A 21,635-nucleotide genomic window follows, 5' to 3' on the forward strand; every position below is an offset into this window, starting at 1 on the left:
AACCCGTAGTGTAAAGTTCAGTGGTCTATGATTGGGCATGTATTCTAAATTCCCTTCATGATTCTGGGAATGTTAGACAAGGTGGAAACTGAGGCCCTAACATAAGATTGGTCTTGTGGAATCCACGCGGTTTCAAGCATCTCTCCTCGAGTTATGATTTGTGGTCAAGTTGTGAACTGATTTGCCTGCAGGAGACCTGGATGCTGGACACGCCGGTTCTGGACGGCTTTATGGTTTCTTATGAGCCAGCCAGAAGGGCTGCCAGGGGGTGGCCATTTCGGAGGCTCCTGTGCGCATTGCGGTTGGATAATGGCATTTCAATGAAAAAATTGTCACTGGGTAGAAGTCACATTTTGGGGGTTAAACTAAACTGGTGGGACGAGTTGATATCTTTACAAAGTGTCTGTATCGTATTCAATTTATATTATACCCAGATGCCATGGATCTGTTAGAGTTCCTCAATGCTATTTCGGTTGTTTTGGAGAGATATGCCCCAGATGAGGGGATGAGGTTTGTATTGGTTGGGGGCCTAAACAGTGAATGCTTAGCTAAATGCCAATTCAAATTGGAAGGGGAACGGAAAGTATTGGTGGATCCAAGAGAGAGAGAGGGAAAATAATTAGAAACTAACTGGACGATTGGGAATTGGTCATACAAAATGGAAATACCCCGGGCGATGTTCCCCAACGTAGTACATGGTCTAGTGCTGTTGCACAATCAACCCTAGTTTGTCTCGAGTGACATGCTTAGCTCATGTGGAAGGTTGGAAGTAGTGGAGCAGGCGGGTAGCGATCACAGCCAAGTGAGTCTTGCAGTAGCCTGGAACAATCGGGTGGACTCGAAGGGAGCTTTCAAGCTACAAACTGAGAAAAGGGAGCTCATGCCATTATACGGCGACCATCGGTGGTGGAAAAATGTAATTCCTGGGTAGAAGATTGTCGTCGAGGCGGATGGGTTGGGTGAGGTACTCTCTCCGAAGTGCGAGTTCATCTCTTTGGGAACTTAATGAAAACAACTGGTGCGCCATTCTGCCAATGGTTATGGCGTTGTCTTGTATCTGCATCAGTGGATACCCTCTGTAGCTGCAATGAGATTTTCCAATATGATGTTTGCCTCAGGATGTATTATGAGTTTCTACCACCCCCTTTCTTTGAAATTTTCTTTTAAACGTATACGATGCATGAAACTGTTATTAATTAGTTTGTTTTATGTCTGTTTTTTATAACATTTCATGATATTGCTACTACGTGTTTTAACAGTGTGATTGCTGCTAATTGTTTTAATGTGTGAAAATGTTTTGTTTGAAACTGTAGCACACAATAAATAAATAAATTAGAATAAAGATTGGGAGATGTGGCCTATGAGAAGGGACACATCTTGAGGATGTTGTTTGGCTATTTGCCCACCCATTGACTGGCCATGGCCATGCCGATTCCTATGGCTATTACTACCCAGTTCCTGTGCCTCCCAGCCAAAAACACCTCCTCATGAGAACTCTTTGAGCACACTTTAAATAGAGCCTTACCATCAAACTTTCATTCAAATTGCCTCCATGTGTTTTCTAAAAGAATTCTTCTAAGCGCTATTGACTTAATTGAAGTTGTAAACGTGCTACTGGTGTGATAAAATGTCGTAACCAGGTCTGCCTCAACCACTCGTTTTATAAGCACTACGCATATACTTCACTGAGGTCCTGTTAAAAACAAGCATCGCAAAGCACACCGTTTTGGCTTGTTAAGCATTAGGTATTTGCCAGACAGTAATATTAGATGCCCAGGTGCATCAAGCCTCTGAGCCACTGTTAATCCAAGATGGCCACAAAGAGGTAGACTCATTACATGGCATTGGACTTCAGTCAAGAATTCTCCTTTCCACTACGTATGAATACAGCCAAACCTTGTTTAATGGGCTTTCACGTGCACATAACTGTTATTGGAAAGCAATTTAGAGCTAGGCATTTGGACGAGGTAAAGTAACAACTGGATTTCCATGAAGCAGTTGGAGGCATGCGATGCCTGCATGTAACTGCATAGATAAGGAATCTCTGTCCCTTCCACTGAGATGTCAAACCCTATGGCAAGAGGCTGCCATGCTGCTGTGGAGGGGACTTCAGCTACACCTGGCATAAGTATGCAGAGCAAGAAGCATGGAGTGAGCATGGTAGACCACTCCCTACCACGTACCAAATGAGGAATGACTGGCTTCCAAGAAAGAAGGAAGAAGTTGTTCAATTGCTGATTTCGCTTTTGTGTGTTAGGCCCCAAGATTCTGGAAGCAATGTCTTCAGTCTACCAGGCCATGAGTTTTAACCCCAGTTATATATCAATTGTCATAAAAGGCATTAGCTTAGTAAGAAAGGTATCAGGTGGGTTGCATGTTCTTTCATCGAAGGGAATTAAGGTTACTTTGTGTGTTTGTGTTTATTCATTGTTGTTTATAATTGGAGTTCCCCTATTTCACCCTACCCACCACTCACCCACCACTCTAGCCTTCCCACCCCCTTATAATCCTTACCCCCAAACATATCTATTTAAATTACTTTGCCACAAAGTAATTGCATCAAAGTGAATTACCAGAAAGTAATTCCCTTCGCTGTAACAACGGTATGCGATTAGGCGGGTAGCCTGCCAAAGCATGATCCGCATACCTCTGGGAGTTGGCAATAGCCAAAGCAAGGACAACCGCGCATGGCAGGGTCCCATGGGCTCATTTGCATCTCTGATTGGAGCAATAATAGAATGAGAACCCGCTGGAGCATACCATTATATGTAGAATACTATGCATTCATTCTGCTATATAAGATATGACTCAACACTAGTTAGACAGAAAGAGCTTTCTTCTGGTCTGTTGCATAGTACCCCTCCTGGGAGCATGGTAGCTCCCAGGATGCTGTCATGGGTCACGTGGCAGTAGCCACGTGACCGACATAATAAAAGTAACGAGCCACTTCCGGCTCGTCAGTCACACCATCAAGAGGCTCCGGTGTCGTTCTTTGTTTGTACCATGCTGGTGCTGCACCGTGTTGGCTGGGCCCAAGGATGGGGCCCAGCACGAGGACGGCGCCCCTGCTGGGCAACGCTGTTCCAGGGTGATCCCTGGGCCATGTGACCATGGCTGGTTGAGGCAACCCCGGCCTGGGTGCCCCCAGAGCCGGGGCCGTCGTGTGCTTGGTGCCCCCAGCCATGTGTGGGCTCCAGTGACCTGGAGCGCAGTGGGGTGATCCCCCTGAATTATCTGTGACGTGATCGCCACCCTGAGTACCCGTCGGGTGATCCCCACATGTGTATGGGGCTGTCCGGTGATCCAGAGCAGCCCCCCCAACAATGGCAATGAGGACGTCCGGACCCGTGTGCCAATGCGCGCTGCCGGAGGCGAGGAATGCTCGGGTGGCCCAGGGCCCTGTGTGTCCTAAACGCAGGCCGCCTGGTGCCCCGGGATGGAGTAAGGTGTCAGCCGCATGAGAACGGAGGCGGCGTGTGAGCGGGGCCCTGTCCGTTTCTGATGGCGGGAGTAGAGCTGCCTGCCCCTCCCCCGGTGTGAGGAGGTAGATGTGGCTTTGGTGCCGCAACAATGGAAAGCTGCCCGCGAAGGAGGAGGCTCCGAGCGGCGTCAGCCGTGCGTGTGTGCTGACCCACCCCCGCAGGAAGCGAGCGACATCCGCCCCATGGGAACGGGCGGTGAGTCTGTTGAAAAAAGGGGGCCGCCGAACAGCTGAGGCAGCCCCAGGCCACGAGCGGCGTCGGCCGCAGTGCTGAAGGAGTGCTGGTGCTGCCTAACAGCTGAGGCGGCCCCATGGAGAGTGGATCTGCAGCCCTCTTCCCCAAGGGAAAGGAAACATGCTAGCAGCTGTGCTACAACCCGGACGTGCTGCCCCTCCCTCACCATGAAGCGGCGGTGACCTGCAATAAGGAAGCAGGCTTGCGGTAGCCGTGCTGGACTCGATGGGTGCCAGCCCCGCGGAGATGAGGAATGCTGCCAGAAAAGGGGCGCCGCCATCAGCTGACGTGGCCCCCATGGGAGGTGGGCCCAACACCGTCGGCCCGACAAAAAAAAAAATAATAAAAAAAAATAACAAAGGTAACGGAGCCCTGAGACGGCCCGAGACGAACGATGAGTGGGAGGGCGTGGCCTCACAATGCCTGGGCCCGGCGGTGATAGATTGAAGTACTTTGCCCGCAACATGAGGGGCAGGGCCTACCAACGACCTGGTGATAAATTGAAGTACTTTGCCCGCAACATGAGGGGCAGGGCCTACCAACGACCCGGGCCACCAGGGTGAATGGACCATCAAGAGAAGAAGGGACAGGCGGCCCCTGCGCAGACAACTCAGGGTACGGCTACAGCAGCATTGGAGGAGCGCTGTGTCCCCCCCCCACAAGACTCGGGCCCTCTGGCAGTGACCTCTTTAAGTGCTATATCCCGGAGCAGAGAGGGAATGGCCTGAGCCGAAACAAGGAGGCGCTGCCCCATAAACAGCACGCAGGAGTATTCAGGAGCGGTTATGTGCGCCAATGGAGATGCAAAACTGGTGGCCATCCAAGCGGCCCGGCTCCCCCACCCTCCCTGGGAAGGGAGCTGCTCCCACAAACTGGAACACATGCCTGTGCCAGCCCATCAAGATATCGGGCTTGCCGTGGCAACAAGGAACAAGCAAGGGTGGGCTAGACATTAAGGCGTGCCGCCCTGCCGGCTGCCCTAGGTGGGACGGGGAGTAGGGTGTGTGAAACCCGAGGTGCGGGTTTTCTGGCTCCTTTTGGACTCTGAACTTGCCCACGAGGGAGAAGAAGCGGAACAACGGACCTGCTACCAAGGTGCCAGTGGACCATCAGAGGCACTCCAGACTATGGACTTGGCCGATGTGGCCCCTGGGCCTTCCCAGGTGCGGCTTTGCGGGTCTCTCCTTGTGTGACTCTGGTGTGGCTGCCCGAGGCAAACACTAGTGAGGACTGAACCTGGCCTCCGGCATTGTCAAGATGGCGGAAGAAGGACACTGTCACCAACGCCCCCAGGAAGACTCGGAGCTGGCAGATATGTATGCGTTCAATATGACACTGTTGGGGGGACATGTAGGGTGGTGCCAGTATCTCTTAGAGTTATTCTGTTATAGTTGAACCACTCACCCAGGTTAATAAAGTGGTGAACAATTATTAGAGTGGTCATAGGAGCTGTAGTGTGTAGTGGCATACGTTTTGTTGTGTTGTTATTAAAAATGGAGTGGTGTTGCATAGTACCCCTCCTGGGAGCATGATAGCTCCCAGGATGCTGTCATGGGTAACGTGGCAGTAGCCACGTGACCGACATAAAAGTAACAAGCCGCTTCCGGCTCGTCAGTCACACCATCAAGAGGCTCCGGTGTCGTTCTTTGTTTGCACCATGCTGGTGCTGCACCGTGTTGGCTGGGCCCAAGGACGGGGCCACGCACAAGGACGGCGACCCTGCTGGGCAACGCCGTTCCAGGGTGATCCCTGGGCCATGTGACCATGGCTGGTTGAGGCGACCCCGGCCTGGGTGCCCCCAGAGCCGGGGCCGTCGTGTGCTGGATGCCCCCAGCCACGTGTGGGATCCAGTGACTTGGGGTGCAGTGGGGTGATCCCCCTGCATTATCCGCAGTGTGATCGCCTCCCTGAGTACCCGTCGGGTGATCCCGACATGTGTATGGGGCTGCCCGGTGATCCGGAGCAGCCCCTCCCAACATGGTCAAGGTTCAGTTGTTGGAAAAGTTTAACAAGGTTGAAACTTTCTTAGCCGAAGGGAAGATGTCATCTAAATCTTTCTAAAAGCTTATGTGGATGGAAACACAGCAGCACTTCATGAGCGTCATTGAAAATTGTAACAAACATTCAAGCAAATGGATTTTAGGTTGTCTAGAATCCTCTCTCCTGTCGCACACAACATAACAAGTGGCGTCAGTATGATATTCTCTAAGGATAAACTAGTTTGATGAGAGCCATTCTCACTGACAAAGATGCTAGCCTCTTCGGGGGCCAACGGAGGCCGGGAGAATGTATGCACAAGTTGGAAATCGCAGACTACTACTTGAACTTCCCTTAGGACCCCTTGCTTCACAACCCTTGACTCTGTGTAAATATTGCACATGCTGTGAGCAGCTGAGCACCCAAGCGTGCCTAAACAAAGCTGGATGAATAAAAACTCAGTGGAGGTAAAGGGGTGGGGATGCACTACGAAATGAAATACTTTTTTTATTTTTAAGTTTAGAAATGTATTAGAACTTCAGATAATCAGGGAATCTTAACCAGCTGGAAAAACAAGCTCATCATATCATGACGAGAAACCCAGGCACTCACAAGGGATAAACCCTAATTTGTGTTGAAAGAATTCTCTACACCTTTGTATCAAAATACTGTCTATCAAGTTTGTTATACTAAATTTCTTTTTAATTTGGTGCCATAGCGAGGCACTCTGCTCTCACCTGAAAATGGATCTGAACCCGAAACGTGTTGTGAACTAAGGAGACGTTAGAGCAACAGCATCTGACATTGATCTATTTGCTAGTTTATTTCTCTTGTGGTGGACTGTTTCCACAATGAAATGATCTTTGTTTAAATAATAATCTGTGATTAATGACAGAGTAGGAGAAACACAACATGGGTGTGAACTACTCCTGTATACGCAAATGCATTGAATAAGTTGCATCAATTATGTGAGTTTAAACAACTATTTTATTTATGTTGAAAACATTTGGATTATTTAGAGTAATAAACTTGATATACAGTATTTTGATACAAAGGTGTAGAGAATTTGTAAAACACATTCGGGTTTATCTCTTGTGAGTGCCTTGGTTCCTCGTCATGGTATGATGAGCTTTTATTCTAAAACATCAACGAAGCCATTCCCAGTGGACCTTTCAATTCCAGGCAAGTATATCTTGGTGGAGTACAGGAACTGCACTCATTTTCCAGGAGCTGGTTACTTAAGTGCCCCTGATAGGGATCTCCCTCCTTAGTGCCAAAAACCAGGAGGACAAAGACCACGCCCACTGAAAAAGAATTCAACCAATACTGTGTTCCCTGGAAGAGAAAAGCAGCAAGCAGCCCATCCTTTACGTTCAGTATGCCCTGCTATTGCACTGCTCAACAATACCACTATAGGTTTGTTGCAAAATACTGGACAGTTAGGTTCATCGCCTGCGCACTTGCACAATCTGAATGCACCATGCCTTGAAGATCGTATGTTTTTCCCTTGTCTCCCCTCCTTGCATGTTGGCGCCTCAAAGTACTTGGCAAAACTGCAGAATCGTCGCCAGATCTATTTGCTGTTATCTACACCGTTAATTGTTTTATACTCACTTGATCCATGCACCCACTCTGCCCGTGCAGACCTTTATCATTCAGAAATTCAAGGGCTCTGAATGATTGTTGTTTTTTCCCCCCTGTTCCCTCCCTTCTTGAACGCTTTGAAACACTTGCTTTGTGTATAGGCGCTTTACATCTAAACAATACCATACCATACTATGCGAGGGCACAATCAGAATGAAAGAGCCATTCTGATTGTCCCTCACTGAGGCATTACCCAGCCAAGTATCCATCGATTCTCGGCCGCAATTCCAGCCGCCCTGTCCTCGCCGGGGGGCATGGCAGCGCCTCAGCGAAAGAGGAGGCTCGAAGAGGGGCCATCCCCGCTGCGAGCCTCCCCACGACTGAGAGGCTGCCTTCGCCCCCCGCCGGGGACTCAGGTAGGGCTTTGTTTTCCCCCTTTCCTCCCTCCTTCCCACCCCACTTACTTTCTATCCCTTGGTCCTCGGTGGGGGACGATGGCAGCCTCCAGACATGTGGAGACTCCGAGCCTCCACACGGCTGGAGGCTTCCATCGTCCCCTGCCGGAGGCCGCGGTACGTTTTTTTTCTTTTTTTTTTCCCTTCCCTTCCCTTCCGCCCTCCCAACCCCACTTACCTTCTTTTTTCTTCGGGAGTGGACGCGTTGGGAACGCTTCTGTTTCCAGCGCGTCCACTCCTGATGGCCACCATGGAAAGGTAAAACGGACTCTGTTTTTCTTTGTTTTTTTTTTTCTCCCGAAACACTGCAGCGTTTTGGGACAACAAAAAAAGCTTTAGTGCCTCGGTCACGCAGTTCTTGAGGGTCGGGGTAGTAATAGCTAAACCCACCCAACCTGCAAAGCATGAAATATGTATGTTTCCATACACCTCTGAACAAGGAGAAGAGAAGGAAAATGGGTGACTCACCAGGGCTCCTGGAAGGAACAGGTACATTCGAGAGTAAACGCCCGGTTCCAATTTTTATTTAGAAAAGCGGTGCAATTGGACAAGCAAATCGTTCTTGACAATTACTAAGCAATGCACATTCTTTGGCCGTAGGTTGTGTGTAAGAAATATATGAATATACATTTCATGTTGACTAGGAACACTTCTAGGGCATCCACATACTAGCAAGACCTGCATGAAAAATCAATGATCTGACATTTGGAAGAATGGGAGTGACTTGAACCTAGTATGTCTTCTGTTTAATCGATGCAGAAAACCATGTTGACGCAGAATTTTGGGAATATGAAAGTATACATTTGATTAGTGAATTAGGACCAATGCTTACTCTGCTTAGGGCTTTGGAGTATCCATGTCAAGGTGAATGTCTTTTTCTGATAGAAATACTGACAACCATGTTTTTCCTTTGAGCATCAATACCTCCAATAAAGGAGCATATCCTTACTATCTGAAGAATTCTATCACTCTGAAGATCGCAGCCCCATTATTTTACATCCACTTCCTACATATCCTCAATACAGAGGAGTCAAGAGTGGGTGGATGGGCATTCTTAGTCCAAGCTGCCCAACTCTGGCAGAAACTAATATCCATCGTCATAGTAATAGAAGACACAGAGGTATCTTTTAGGAAGGTCTGTCAAGATCTGGAACTCCCAACAATAACTTCCAACAATCCATTTTGTACCTCACTGTTTGTCCCTTCCTTCTCTTCAGGCAAGTGGTTATGTCCTGGAGATAGGCTGAGTTCTTGGAGAATCTATAACAGGGGTCTGCAACCTGCGGCTCTCCAGAAGTTTTGAACTATGATTACCATGATCCCTCACTATTGTCTATGCTGGCTAGGCTTGATGGGAGCTGTGGTTCAAAACATTTGGTGCACCAACACCATAGTTCTACTTTGCATACTCTTTCAAGTGAGTGGCCATGTCTTCACTTGGCCTAGAGTGTGACAAAATGACTGCTGCTCAGCAGGAGTACTGGGATGATTAGTGTCTAATGCTCCTCCTCAGTGCGGCACTACTTCTAAACCAGAAGTGATCCCAAACATGAAGGTAACCCGCCACAGCCCAAAAGGTATACCTCCTTCACTGTTTAGGGTAGTCCAAATGGGAAGGTAATACTCTACAGGAGAGGTGGAAGCTGGCACTCGAGCAATCCAAACCGCAACAGTACTGTGGTACCGAAATAAAAGAATGTCCAACCAAGGTTAATACTAGGATCTTTAAGTATACCAACAAAAATGCACAAAAATACTAAAAACACTACTGGCCCTCCCTTTAAAGTGAAAATACAGAGAAAGCAGACTTTCAAATAAAACGGTACTCTGGTGTTGGAGGCGTGGTGCTCAGGAAAATATTTTATCAGCAAAATGCTAAGGTGTTAAAAAGGCTTGGAAGGGTCCATTAAGCTGACCAGGGGTACACGGTCACTTCAAATAGCTTTAGTTCTTGTCTTTCATGGCTCAGCGGCATCAAGCCAGGCTTTTTGGTGTCAAAGAAAGAGACTGGGTCCGGAAGGGGTGGCAATGGGTTCCTACGATGTGGTGCTATTCAGGAGTGGTATAGGCTTTCATGTTGAAACCAATGTAAAACAGTAGGGGGTATCTAGTCAGCAGCACTGGAAGAGTCAGCTGCCTCTGTTGTGGAGCAGTAGAGACTAGTGTTTGACGGCATACAGGCTTGCCTGGCTCAACATGCCATTGTGGTACTGCAGCGGGAACGCCTTGGCATTTGAGCAAGCTAGTTACCAGGCAGGAGGTGTCAAATTGGTGGCACTCAGGGTCTCAGATGAGGAGACATCAAAGTTTTGTGTTGGACAAAAGACAGAGCTGAGGAGGCAGTGGAGTGTTGAGGTCTAAGATGACTCGGGTTATTCCTTGCAACAGCTTGGACAGTGTTGAAAGTGCCCAAACTGGCATTGAGGACTTTTGTGAGATGCTGGGAAAGCCTGGGGTGGCTTCCTGAATTGCTGGGAGACCCAGTCCTGCTTCCTAGGGGCAAGAGAAGTCCTTCCTTCTGCCCTTTCATACCAGGAAGGTTTGTAGAGTGTCCTACTGGCAGGGTTCTGTTACCTCTAGTGAGCGGATTCCTGGGTACAAGAGTGTTAGTGGCAGTAAGCCTTGCCTAATAGGCCCATGGGATGGTTACGGAACATTGACTTCTTCCTTGAAGAACCTGGTCTTTACCTCTTTGGCAAAGGACTTTGGAGTAAACTGTACTCCCTATCAGGTAGCAGCAAATCCTTCTTCAAGCAGTCATACAAAGAAGAATTAATTAAGGGGAGGGTCCCCACCCCCTTTTCCTTTTATATGGGCAAAATACCACATTGGATTGGCCCAACGCAAGCCTGTTGTTAAGGGTCCAATCCAGGCTGCTGAAAGACATGTCCTTTGATTTCTGATGTCATACACAGAGTGATTTGTCTGCAGGAAGTGTGGAGGGGGATAGGAAGCTTTGGTACCAATGCAAAATCCAAGATGGTGAGCCCCTGTGAGGTGAAGATCTCTCCTGTGCTCCCCTAACGCCACCCCTTTCCTCTTTCTGCCTACATCAAAAGGACACCATTCATAAGCATCATGGTGAGAGGTGGAGTCTGCAATGGCACGTCTGCCTTTGAAGAACCAATTACCAAATGTACACCCAGTAAATATCATTGTTCCATGGAGCATGTGACTAGCCTTCTCAGTGGGATCAAAGGGAAGGCTTCCTGGGTGGGACCCACATGGTTGTTGTAGGTCGAACTGGCCCAGACTGCTTAATACACAACGGGGCCTGCCATGAATGAGTCACTGTTCACCAAGCTGATAATACAATTATATCAAATGCTTGTGGTTGTATAATTGTGCAATCTCAACAGCCACCATATCAAAAGCAGACATGGCTTAGATTTAGTTTTTTATCAACTACCACCAGGTTTATGGGATACACAATTATGCTATTTTGAACCACAAGTAAATAGAGTTAAAAAGCCACCTTTTTTCTGTGGTAAATGTCTAATAGCGATTCTCACCTTAAAACTTTGCGTGAAAAAAGAAATAATGTCAAGAACAGTCAGACAGACTTCAGTCGCACTGTTGCCTTCCTGTAATGCCTGGTGTAAAATGTCTGCTTCTGATGTTCCCGAACCTGCAGAAGAAATAAATTCTGCATTAGAATCAAATATACTAATGGAGCTAACCAATCAGAGCTCATTCTCTTCAGACTATTCCACACATCCCAAAACAGTACATGAAAGGCAATGTCAGTGTTGCTGCCAATCTCTAATAACAATTTCTTCCAAAGATCGATCTACATTTACATTACACAGAAACTACTTGACACACATTTGTGGTGGGTGACATTGGAAAAATAACATAATTAGAATTGACACCTTTTACATGTTTGTGTTACTATACAATCTCAGAGCCGAAAAATAGGCGATCTCAATGGATACACACCATATGCTCTTTTCCCTCCTCTTTTAATATCAGAGACCTCTAACATGATTCCAGGTAACAGGTCATTTTTATGTAATGATTAACAAAACGATTTTAATAGCGCAAAGCGCACACTGACAAGTCTGTAGCCATTGAATAATCATCGTTTTTAATGCAGCCCAGCTCAACGTTGTTCTTACAATAATGAAATGCAATGATGAAATGCTGTCTCAGGCCGTCCGACAAGAAAAACAGTCAAGACAGACAACCAAGAAGGCAACTACTTTTAACCTCATTGGTTTTCTGGTTGAGTTGAGAAAAAGACATAGCACTCCAGACAATTGCTGGCTTCCCATGCCTTAGCAATCCAGACAGTTGCCGGGTTCCCATGCCTTAGCAATCCAGACAGTTGCCGGGTTCCCATGCCTTAGCAATCCAGACAGTTGCCGGGTTCCCATGCCTTAGCAATCCAGACAATTGCCGGCTTCCCATGTCTTAGCAATCCAGACAATTGCTGGGTTCCCATGCCTTAGCAATCCAGACAATTGCCGGGTTCCCATGCCTTAGCAATCCAGACAGTTGCCGGGTTCCCATGCCTTAGCAATCCAGACAGTTGCTGGATTCCGATGCCTTAGCAATCTAGACAGTTGCCGGGTTCCCATGCCTTAGCAATCCAGACAATTTCCGGCTTTCCATGTTTTAGCAATCCAGACAATTGCCGGGTTCCCATGCCTTAGCAATCCAGACAATTGCCGGGTTCCCATGCCTTAGCAATCCAGACAATTGCCGGCTTCCCATGCCTTAGCAATCCAGACAGTTGCCGGGTTCCCATGCCTTAGCAATCCCGACAATTGCCGGGTTCCCATGCCTTTTATCCACCGGACGGGAAACTAGCGGGACCTGTGTCCACCATCTATTTGCATGGTGCTCAGCCGCCATCAATGTGAATTCCTATGGATTCCGCCTGGCATTTTCAGATTTAAGAAGAGAGTGGGAATTGCTCGGGTTTCAAGGCTCTCGGCTCACATCACAAGGAGACAGACACATGTGTTTCCCCTCATGGAGTGGAGACACACGTGGGCCTTATTTTCCTGCTGCACGCTCCGGTCCGTCAGGGGAATCATGACTAAAAGGAGACAGATCTTAAAAACAAGAGGAGACGTGGCCTCCACGTGTTTCTTTAACATCTGTCCCATTTAAGCCACATGTGAGTGAGTACATCGCTATTTTACGGATACAGGGGAAGAGGGACAGTGTCTACAGACTGATTGGAAAAAAAGGCTGAATTATTAAAAACATATGTTAAGCAAATCGACAATGAAAATCACTGAGGGGCAAGCTCAAAGATGAAAGAGAGGAGAGGGAAGGGCATGGAGTGGATGTGAACCTCTCCTCCATCTTCCCTACCAGACGCCAGCAATGCCTCTAGTGATGCCTAATAATGTAATTGTGTATATTTAAATAGTTCTTCTCATTAGTTTGAAACGCCTGCCCCTTAGGTTAAATGTTTCCTTTTTAAGTCCCCTGTTTTCTGATATATATATATATTTGTTCCGTTTGTTTTGCCCCTGGTAAAAGTCCAAATTTGTTATGCCCTCATAAGGCAGCTCACTACTTGTTCTCATGTTTGAGCTACTGTACAGGCACCCTCCGCCATCCTTAAATGTGTTATTGTAAGTCATTTCTGTTCGTAATTGACATCCTTGCTCTTAAAGTGAATACAAATAAATGCAAATATATAGAAATGTAGGGCAATTTACAGAAGGATGGATCAGTCCGAAATTAGCAATGCTAAAAGTGGATAAATCAGTGTGACCAGCAGCGACACCCTGGGATACCAAGGGAACTGAGGGAGGAAGTTGCAGCCCCACTTATACCCTTTCCTTGTATGATCACTCACTGGAGGTCAGTCTGATGCCACAGGGCCCCAGAACAGCCATTATTACATCACTCCGTACATATAGCCTCCTTGTTGGGAGAATGTATCTTATGTTATTTGTATAGCGCCTACTGCCATTGTTATGGCTTCGAAGCACTGGGGTGGATTACTGCCTTTTGGGAAACTATAGTCTCTGCAAACATGTAAATAAAAGGAGCAATGCAATGCATGCACACAATAATTGCCATTCGGTGATAAGCAGAGATGACTACGTTGAAGTATTTTAAATTATGCAGCGCATATTTCAATGAAGACTGCTATGTCAGTGACTATGTGCCAGCTGGACTGCATTTTTCATGGGACTCAGCTGTATTCTAGGGTTTGCAGCGTGAGAGCGGCAAGGGAGTTGTAAATAGTCTATCAATCCCTAGGACAACTGTCTACAGTTGAGGGCTGTGCTATACTTCATATGCAGAACACATGCATTAATAACTAACATGCAGTCAACATGTAAATTACATGCACAATTGTCAGCTAAAATACCCATACCACCAATGCAAGTCCTCTTGTCTGTACCATCTTGTAATTGTGGTAGAATTGTACTATATTGTATTCAAACGGGGTGGTGATAATGCATAGTTACCTGTAGAAAATATACTGAACTCGTCGTCCATGCATTGTCTGTCACAAGGACACCCGCTCCTCTAGGGAGAAACCCCTTGCCTTTCTCGTTGAACCAGCCACCTGAGTCCCCTAAGTGTCCATTTCCCTGCCTGGATGAGTTCTGACTGTCTGATACATTTTGCATAGCGTGGTAAGGGAACTAGAGAGAGAGGCAGAATTCATACGAGTGGGGACTTGGGAGTGAAAGGTTGTAGAAGGCTTCAGTATCCCGTGGGCCCATGGGAAACGCTACAAAAGCTTGTTAGGAGAGCCTAATTTCATAAAATTCAGAAACAAGTGGACTCTGTGAGGGGCTAGACTAGTTCATGGTAGGAGAGCCTGATTTCATTCAATGTCATTTGCTGGCTCATGTCACAGCAGCCTGGCTGAATTGCTTAATGGATGGGTTATGTAGGTTGTGTGAGGGGTTGGGGGTTCTGGGTTTTAGTGGGTGGGCTGAAGCAAGTGAGCGTTTGTCGTACTGAGGCAAGTGGATCAGATTAAGTATGCAGGGGGAGGAGGATGAGGGAAAAAGCCATGTTTTGAGTTCTTTCCTGAAGATGAGGTGCTCCTATATGCAGCAGATGTTTACAGTGAGTGAGTTCCAAATTGTGGGTGGTTTTACTGAGAAGGAGGTTCCCTCAGTACAAATTGATCTGTCCACTGGAATTAGGAGTAGAAGTGCTGAGCCAGATCTGAGGTTTCTGTTTGGCCAGTAGCGAGTAAACGTTTGCTCCAGGTATTCAGGTGCTTTATTGTGGAAGGATCGATGAGTGATACACATCGTTTTGAAGGTAACTCTCTGACCGATCGGTGCCAATGAAGAACTCAGAGGGCAGGAGATGTGTTCACTAGGACCTAAGGATAGGAGGAGTCTCCTAGCAGTATTTTGCACTTGTTGACGTTTTCTCAGATATGAGGCATAAGCTCCAAGGTATAGTGCATTGGCATAGTCAAGGCATGAAAGTATGATTGCGATAATTGCAGTAACACTGTGTAGATATGTCAGAAAAGGAAGGTGAGATCTGGGGAGATAGAGAAAAGGTTATTTGAGATTTTGAAGATAAGTTGTGTGTCATCGGCATACTTGTAGCATAATAAACCATGAGATGCAATGAGGGAAGGCAGCGATCTCAGGTATAGGTTAAAGAGGAGAGAGTAAAGAGAGGCACCTTGCAGCACCCCGTATAGGGCTGGATGAAGCGACAAGGAGAACGGAGCTAAGTGTACAATTTGTGATCTGTTGGAGAGGAAAAGAGGCAGGCCGCAATTCACTTCAGAGCTAAATCCCTGATGCTTAGGGTGTGTAGTCTCTCTGTCAGGATGGAGTGGCCTATGGTATCAAACACTGCTGAGAGGTCAAGCAGGATCTAGGCCTGCATCCATCTGAGTCGGTGTGTCTTTTTCTATTGCATCAAATCAGAACTAAGCAGGGCTCTGTTACCCATAATGTTCTGAAGCCTAATTGAGCTTCATCTTCGTTTTCTTGTTAGATTCTGAAAAGAGGCATGTAAGCATGCCGTTCAGTCAGCTAGTTTGGCTACATGCCGGTTATTTGAGATGGGTCTGTAATTGGTCGGGTCAAGACGGTCGAGGGGGCCTTTTTAAGAAGAGGCTTGATGGAGGAAGTTTTAAATTCTGCTGGGAAGATGCAGGAAATAAATGAAGAGTAGATGGTGGATCGTGCGAGAATGCCAGCCCAAGTGGAAGCCAAGATTTCTTTTAGCAGGGTAGGTGGGGCAATGGTCTCCTGGGGAGCCTGCTGGGAGGCAATGTGATAGTAGTGTGAGGAATTCTGAGGGGAAGAGCAGTGAGAAGGTGGAGAAAAGTGGCAGGGGAGGGTAAAGGGTTCTGTTAAAGGGGAGGAGATAGAATGGGAGGGGAGTTGAGATTTTAGACAGAATAGAACTGTGTCTCTGCAGGGCTTTGTTGTGAAAGTGGTCTCAGAGAAAGTCACAAAGGAATTGTGTGTGGCGGGGTGTGTTGGTGGATAGTGTTTGAGCTGGAAGGCATAGGCAAGACTTTTGGGTGGAGATTGGGCATCTGCACTCCAGGATATGGTTCAAGACTTTCCGTTTTTTGTGTGCTTGCTGGCATTTTCTGTTTGATAAAGGCGAGAGGGAGTTGAGTGCTTCAGAAATCCAGTTATCATTGTTATACATGGTGAACTGATCCGTGGAAAGAGAAAGGGTGGTCTGTGAGACAAGTAGTATCTCTGCCAGGTCAGGGCTCACTTTGATTTTTTGTCAGATGTGGCATTGGGTTGGGGATCCAGAGGCTACCAAAGGGCGGGGGGACAGAAGTACCATGAGGACAGGATGAAGAAGATGGCAGAATGGTCTGGCCATATGAGTGGGAGTGGTGGTAACGTGTGAGGTAGTCCAGGCATCCAAGGATTGAATCAAAGGCAGGACCAGCAGAGTGTGTGGGTGCTGAGATCATTGTGTTAGCTGCAAAGTTTCCAGGTTAATCGAGTAGTGTGCAGGTCATTGAATTAAGGGGTATGTCAAACCAAAGGTTGAAATCCCCTAATACTGTTAGTTGGGGGGTAGGAGACCATGGTGGCTGCAACAGAGTCGCTTAGGGATCCAAAGGTACTATTGTTTCCTGAGGGGCGGGGTTGATATATAAGTGTGAAGAAGTGTGTAGAGATGAGGGAGAGCAGGAATTTGACTAGGAGGGATTCACAGTCTGGGTTTGCGGGACAAGTTGTCAATATGAGAAGCAGAGAGAGAGATACTTTGAGGAGGATGGCAATGCCACCTACTTGAATGGCCTGGTCTTGGATGTTTAGTTTGTATTTCAGTGGGAAGGCCTTGTGCACTGAAGAGGGAAAATGGGACACACATCTGGGACACAGTCTGGAACAATGAAGTGACAAATTGGACACCTATAGCGATGGGAAAGACATGCACACCAGCCAATGATCAGACCAGTCCATTGTCCACCACTGACACACAGTCATACTTTGTTGCCAGCACAAGGTACACCGCAAGCTGGGAACAGCGATGGTCCCAGGCTTGGGGGCTCGCGGATGAATACGAGGGGCTCACAATGACGCCACTATAGTCTAGCGAATCACTAATTGTCCCCTTGTAATGACTTTTGTGTAACAATTGTTAAGGACAGCCCAAGCATACCACCTGACCCTCTCTCCTCCACTAACCGTCTCTTCAATATGTATCTATACTGACCCTACCACTCGGGGAGCCAACCCGAGATGGCGTTAGGTTTTGGGGCCAGTCTTCCTAGGTGATGCACGTAGCCGCGTCATGCAGCTAGAAAAAGGGCCTGTGAGCCCACCATGATCGAGAGGTCTCTTGGATGCCTATGACCTGTGAGCCCGTCCCTGCTTGTTTCATGTAATAAACAGCAGTAAATCTTTGCTCTTCTGTGTGCCTCATACTCTGTTGGGACGTGAGAGGAGTTGGGGCCTCCCCAACCCCGGAGGTCCACGGACAGCCCTGCCGGCCCCCGGGAAATTACCCCAACAGCACAATGGGTAGGAAATCTTGGGCAATCCAGTTTTCATGATGAAAAGGATGTTAGGACACTCTGTTATCATATATGTTTTGACAATTTATTTAGAACGATCTGGCATTGATGAGAAAGCATTTGAAGAGCCTTTTAATTAATTGTTTGTTTGAGGCTGGGGGCTTTAGGTGCTAGGTGGGAGCTTGGTGTGGTGGAGGGTTGTCTGCGTATGGATGGGATTGTCTCAAAGCAGAAGGAGAGCAAGATAGTGGCACATGGGGTGTTGGAGGCTTTGTGGAGAAGGCTAAGGTGGATGGGGTGGTTGGAAGGTCATTAGGTAAAATGGCTTGGTGAGTTGATGGTATATGCTAAGTAGGGAGTAAGTATTCAGGTTGCTGGGAGATCGTTGGTCTGAACAGGGAGAGTATGTGGTAATAGTTGAAGGGGTAGAGGCAGTCAATTTCTGTTTTAGGGCTGGGGATCCAATGGGGGTGGGGAATCAAGAGACAATCTCCTCTGAGTGTGGGTGGTGAAGTGCTTGGCTTGCAGGCTTTTAAGGCTATTTAGCAGGCTGAGGAGGGATTTCATTGGATTTGGGGGAGTTTGGGAAAGGGCGTGGGTGTAGGTGTGTGTGTTTTTATTTTGCTTTAGTGGTCAAGAGGTATTGTAAGGGAAGCAAGTTTTCTATTGCATCTGTTATTAGAGGGTGCTCAGGGTGTGTGGGTAAGAGTAGGAGGATCAGAGTGGGGAGTGGAGGCAAGAATTGCTCACAAGGTGCCTATTGATGCAATGCGCAGGTCTGTTTGGGGTAGCCGAGGTACAGCTGGAAGGGTAATGCTAGTCAGAGTGAGGGGATGTGGTTTATGATAGGGTGGATTGAGTGCAAGGCATGGACCGATGGGCTATGGGGGTGTGTTTGGACAATGTGGTACTGGTTGTAGAGTCATGGGGGGGATCGCATGTGTAGAGGTGATTCTCTCAGGTGTGCTATGTGCCGGGGGTGAGCAAAAGGAGTCAGGTGTTGACTGAGAAGTAAAGGTACCAGTGGCAGCTGTGGATTCTGGAGAACTGCGCGAGGAGTATGAATTATGCTGTTTGGTAGCAGGGTCAGAGCGGGAGTTCCGAATGTTATAATGTGGTGTGAAGGTTTGAGATGGGGTGGTGAAGGAGTGGGCAGTGATGGTAGGGTTGATGAAGGAGGGTGGGCAGGTGGAGCAGGGAGAAATACATGCTATGGTCAGAGTTGGAGAGAAGGTGTGCCCAATGGATGATGGTGAAGAGGGAGGGAGGGATTTGATAGGAAGCAGGGTGTTCTGGGAAGAAGATGAGTGGAGATGGGACGGGTGCAAATGTAAGGTGTTAGCTTGGCAGGGTGTATTGATTCTGAGTGGAGAGGTAAGATTGTTGCTCGCAGTGTGTGTAGATCATTGGTGGGTAAGGGGAGGAATGGGTTGGAAGTATGTGACAAGGGAAGACGCTTACATTCTGGAGGTGGGCGAGACTAGGTTTGATGAAGGAGAGGTGAATGTCAGGTGTCCAGTGAAGATAGGAAGGCTGTGAGATGAAGGAAGGTGTGTGTTCATCAAGGAAGGGCAGTTGGGGTGTGAACTACTGTAAGAGGGTTGCTGCTGTGTTAAAGGATGTTGTGAGCAAGTGGGGTATGGGTGAGGGCAGAGGTTGTAGTTAAGGGACAGGTGGAAGGTGCTTCTAGTTGCATCTCTTGAATGCTTGGGTGGGTGGAGAGGATGAGGGAGTATGAACAGTACCCGCCTCAATGATCAGCGTCATTCCTGCTGCGCCATCTCATTTTGGTACTATTGGCCATGATTGGAGGCTCGATGAATGATAGATATTAGCTTTTTGGCATGGATGCAACTATCTATGCAGAATTTGGAATCTCAAGTTGTATAGATTGAGACCAGTTCTGCCTAAGTGTGGCAGGATTCAGAGGAAATAGATAATGAACCTGCACTGCTCCAGTGAACTCAAGTTCAGAGCAGGATACATTGAACTAGTGTTGTTTTGGTGTGGCCAAAATCCAAGCTGCGGAAAACCAGATCTGTTCAATATCTGTTCAAAGTGGCAGAGTTCAAAGCCAACCAAAGCCAGCAGGAATAGAAAATGTTGCAAATCTCAAAGTAGCAAAATTCTAAATGGCAGAATTCAAAGTCAGCAGAACTTGAAATGGTGAAAACCTCACAGTAGCAGAATTAAAAATGGCTAAATTCGAAGGCAGCAGAACTTAAAATAGAGTATACCTAACAGTAGCAAAATTCACAGCTGTGAAACTCACAGTGATATCATGCAAGGTGGCAGAGTTCAAAGGTAGCAGAAAATAAAATAGTGCCGACCTCACAGTCGCAAAATTCAGACTGGTGAAACTTCACACTGGTACCATTCAAAGTGGCAGACTTCAAAGGTAGCACTACTTTAGCAATCAAAGCCAGCCGAAATAAAAATGGTGCAAATCTCAGAATTGCAAAATTCAAAATAGCAAATCTTTGAGGCAGCAGAGGTTAACATGGTGCTAACCTCACAGTAGCAGAATTCAAAACGGCAAAATTCAAAGGCAGCAGAGCGTAAAATGGTGTATACCTCACAGTAGCAAAATTCAGAGTGGTGAAACTTCACAGTGGTACCATTCAAAGTGGCAGAGTTCAAAGGCAGCAACACTTCAGCAATCAAAGCCGGCCGAAATAAATATAGTGCAAACCTCACAGTAGCAACATTCAAAATGGCAAATCTTTGAGGCAGCAGAGGTTAACATGGTGCTAATCTACCATAGCAAAAGTCAAAATGGCAAACTTCAAAGGCAGAACAGATTAAAATGGTGCAACCCTCGCAGTAGCATAATTCCGAGTGGTGAAACCTCACAGTAGCAATATTTAAAATGGCAACATTTAAGCGGCCAAACATCAAAGAGGTGATACTTCACTTCTAAACAGTAGTGTTACACGTGGTGACAACGATGATTCAGACTATTTGTATGTTGTGTCGCCCCTTACCTTGTTTTCAGTGGCGCACTTCGTCGGCAGGGGATTGCAGGGTGGGCGCCTGGCGAACAGACAAATAGGAAATTGCCCATATCCTCTGCCCTTCGCGATCTGCTCGGACACGGCTTCCCTGGGAAGCTGGGTCTGAGGCTGTTGTTTCGGGTCTCTTGACCCTCACAACAGCCAATCTGAGGTTGGGAGGGTGGGTGCTAGGAGGGGTGGTGGGTGTGGAGGAGGAGAGGTTCTGAGTGTGGATTGCACTGCATAAAGGGTATTCACCTTTTCAAAAAGAGATATGTTGGGCAGAAAGGAGATGCAAGGGGGAAGGGGCACTGCAAAGGTAGGGCCTTACCACCTCTGGCATCTTTTTCTTTGTGGTAGTGCTGCTGATGCTTGGATGGTTTCCCTGGGGGGGATGGGCCTCGATGGCTGTTGTTCCAGGTCTCGTCACCCTCACAACAGCCAATCCGAGGTGGGGAGGAGGGTGCTGGGAGGGCTAATTGGTGTGGGAGGAGGAGAGGGTCTGAGTGCGGATTGCACTGAAGAAAAAGTATTAACCTTTTCAAAAAGAGATATGGCGGGCAGAAAGGGGTTCGGGAGCGCTGCTAAGGCAGGGCCATACCTCCTTTGGCATCTTCTTTCTTGTGGCGGCGCTGCTGCTGCTTGGAGGAATGTATGGGAAACATACATGAGGGCCCACTCAATTCATGCATGCATTACTTGCAGTTTTGGTGTGTGCCAGGTCCCTGAATGCTTTGCTTTATGCTTGCATTATTTTAGCAGGTCATTTTAATTGCACCCCTTATCTTTTACTTTGCTCTTAAAATGGAGCTCTGCCTGGGCACCTCGTTTGTTGTTTGCCCTCACCACTCCAGCAGGAGCCAAACCTTAGCCTAGGTCCTGTTCATTTTGATTGTTACTGATGTACGCTTGGATTCTAAGGTGCTGCATATCCATGCAGAATAATTGTGGATTG

The 21,635-nt window shown here is 47.4% G+C and overlaps 1 protein-coding gene across 5 annotated transcripts in view; it reads right to left on the bottom strand.

The window, feature by feature from the left end:
• The window catches only part of DOCK11 (dedicator of cytokinesis 11), a 1,707,663-nt gene that overhangs the window by 541,361 nt on the left and 1,144,667 nt on the right, over positions 1-21,635 (bottom strand). For all 5 annotated transcript variants that reach the window (XM_069612850.1, XM_069612848.1, XM_069612847.1 and 2 more), the window contains one exon: positions 11,245-11,360. In XM_069612850.1, the coding sequence (XP_069468951.1) occupies positions 11,245-11,360 (116 nt within the window). The remainder of the gene's footprint in view (positions 1-11,244; positions 11,361-21,635) is intronic.

The sequence above is a fragment of the Ambystoma mexicanum genome, chromosome 5p (assembly GCF_040938575.1).
Source record: "Ambystoma mexicanum isolate Mex_15411 chromosome 5p, UKY_AmexF1_1, whole genome shotgun sequence".
Taxonomy (NCBI): Eukaryota; Metazoa; Chordata; class Amphibia; order Caudata; family Ambystomatidae; genus Ambystoma; species Ambystoma mexicanum.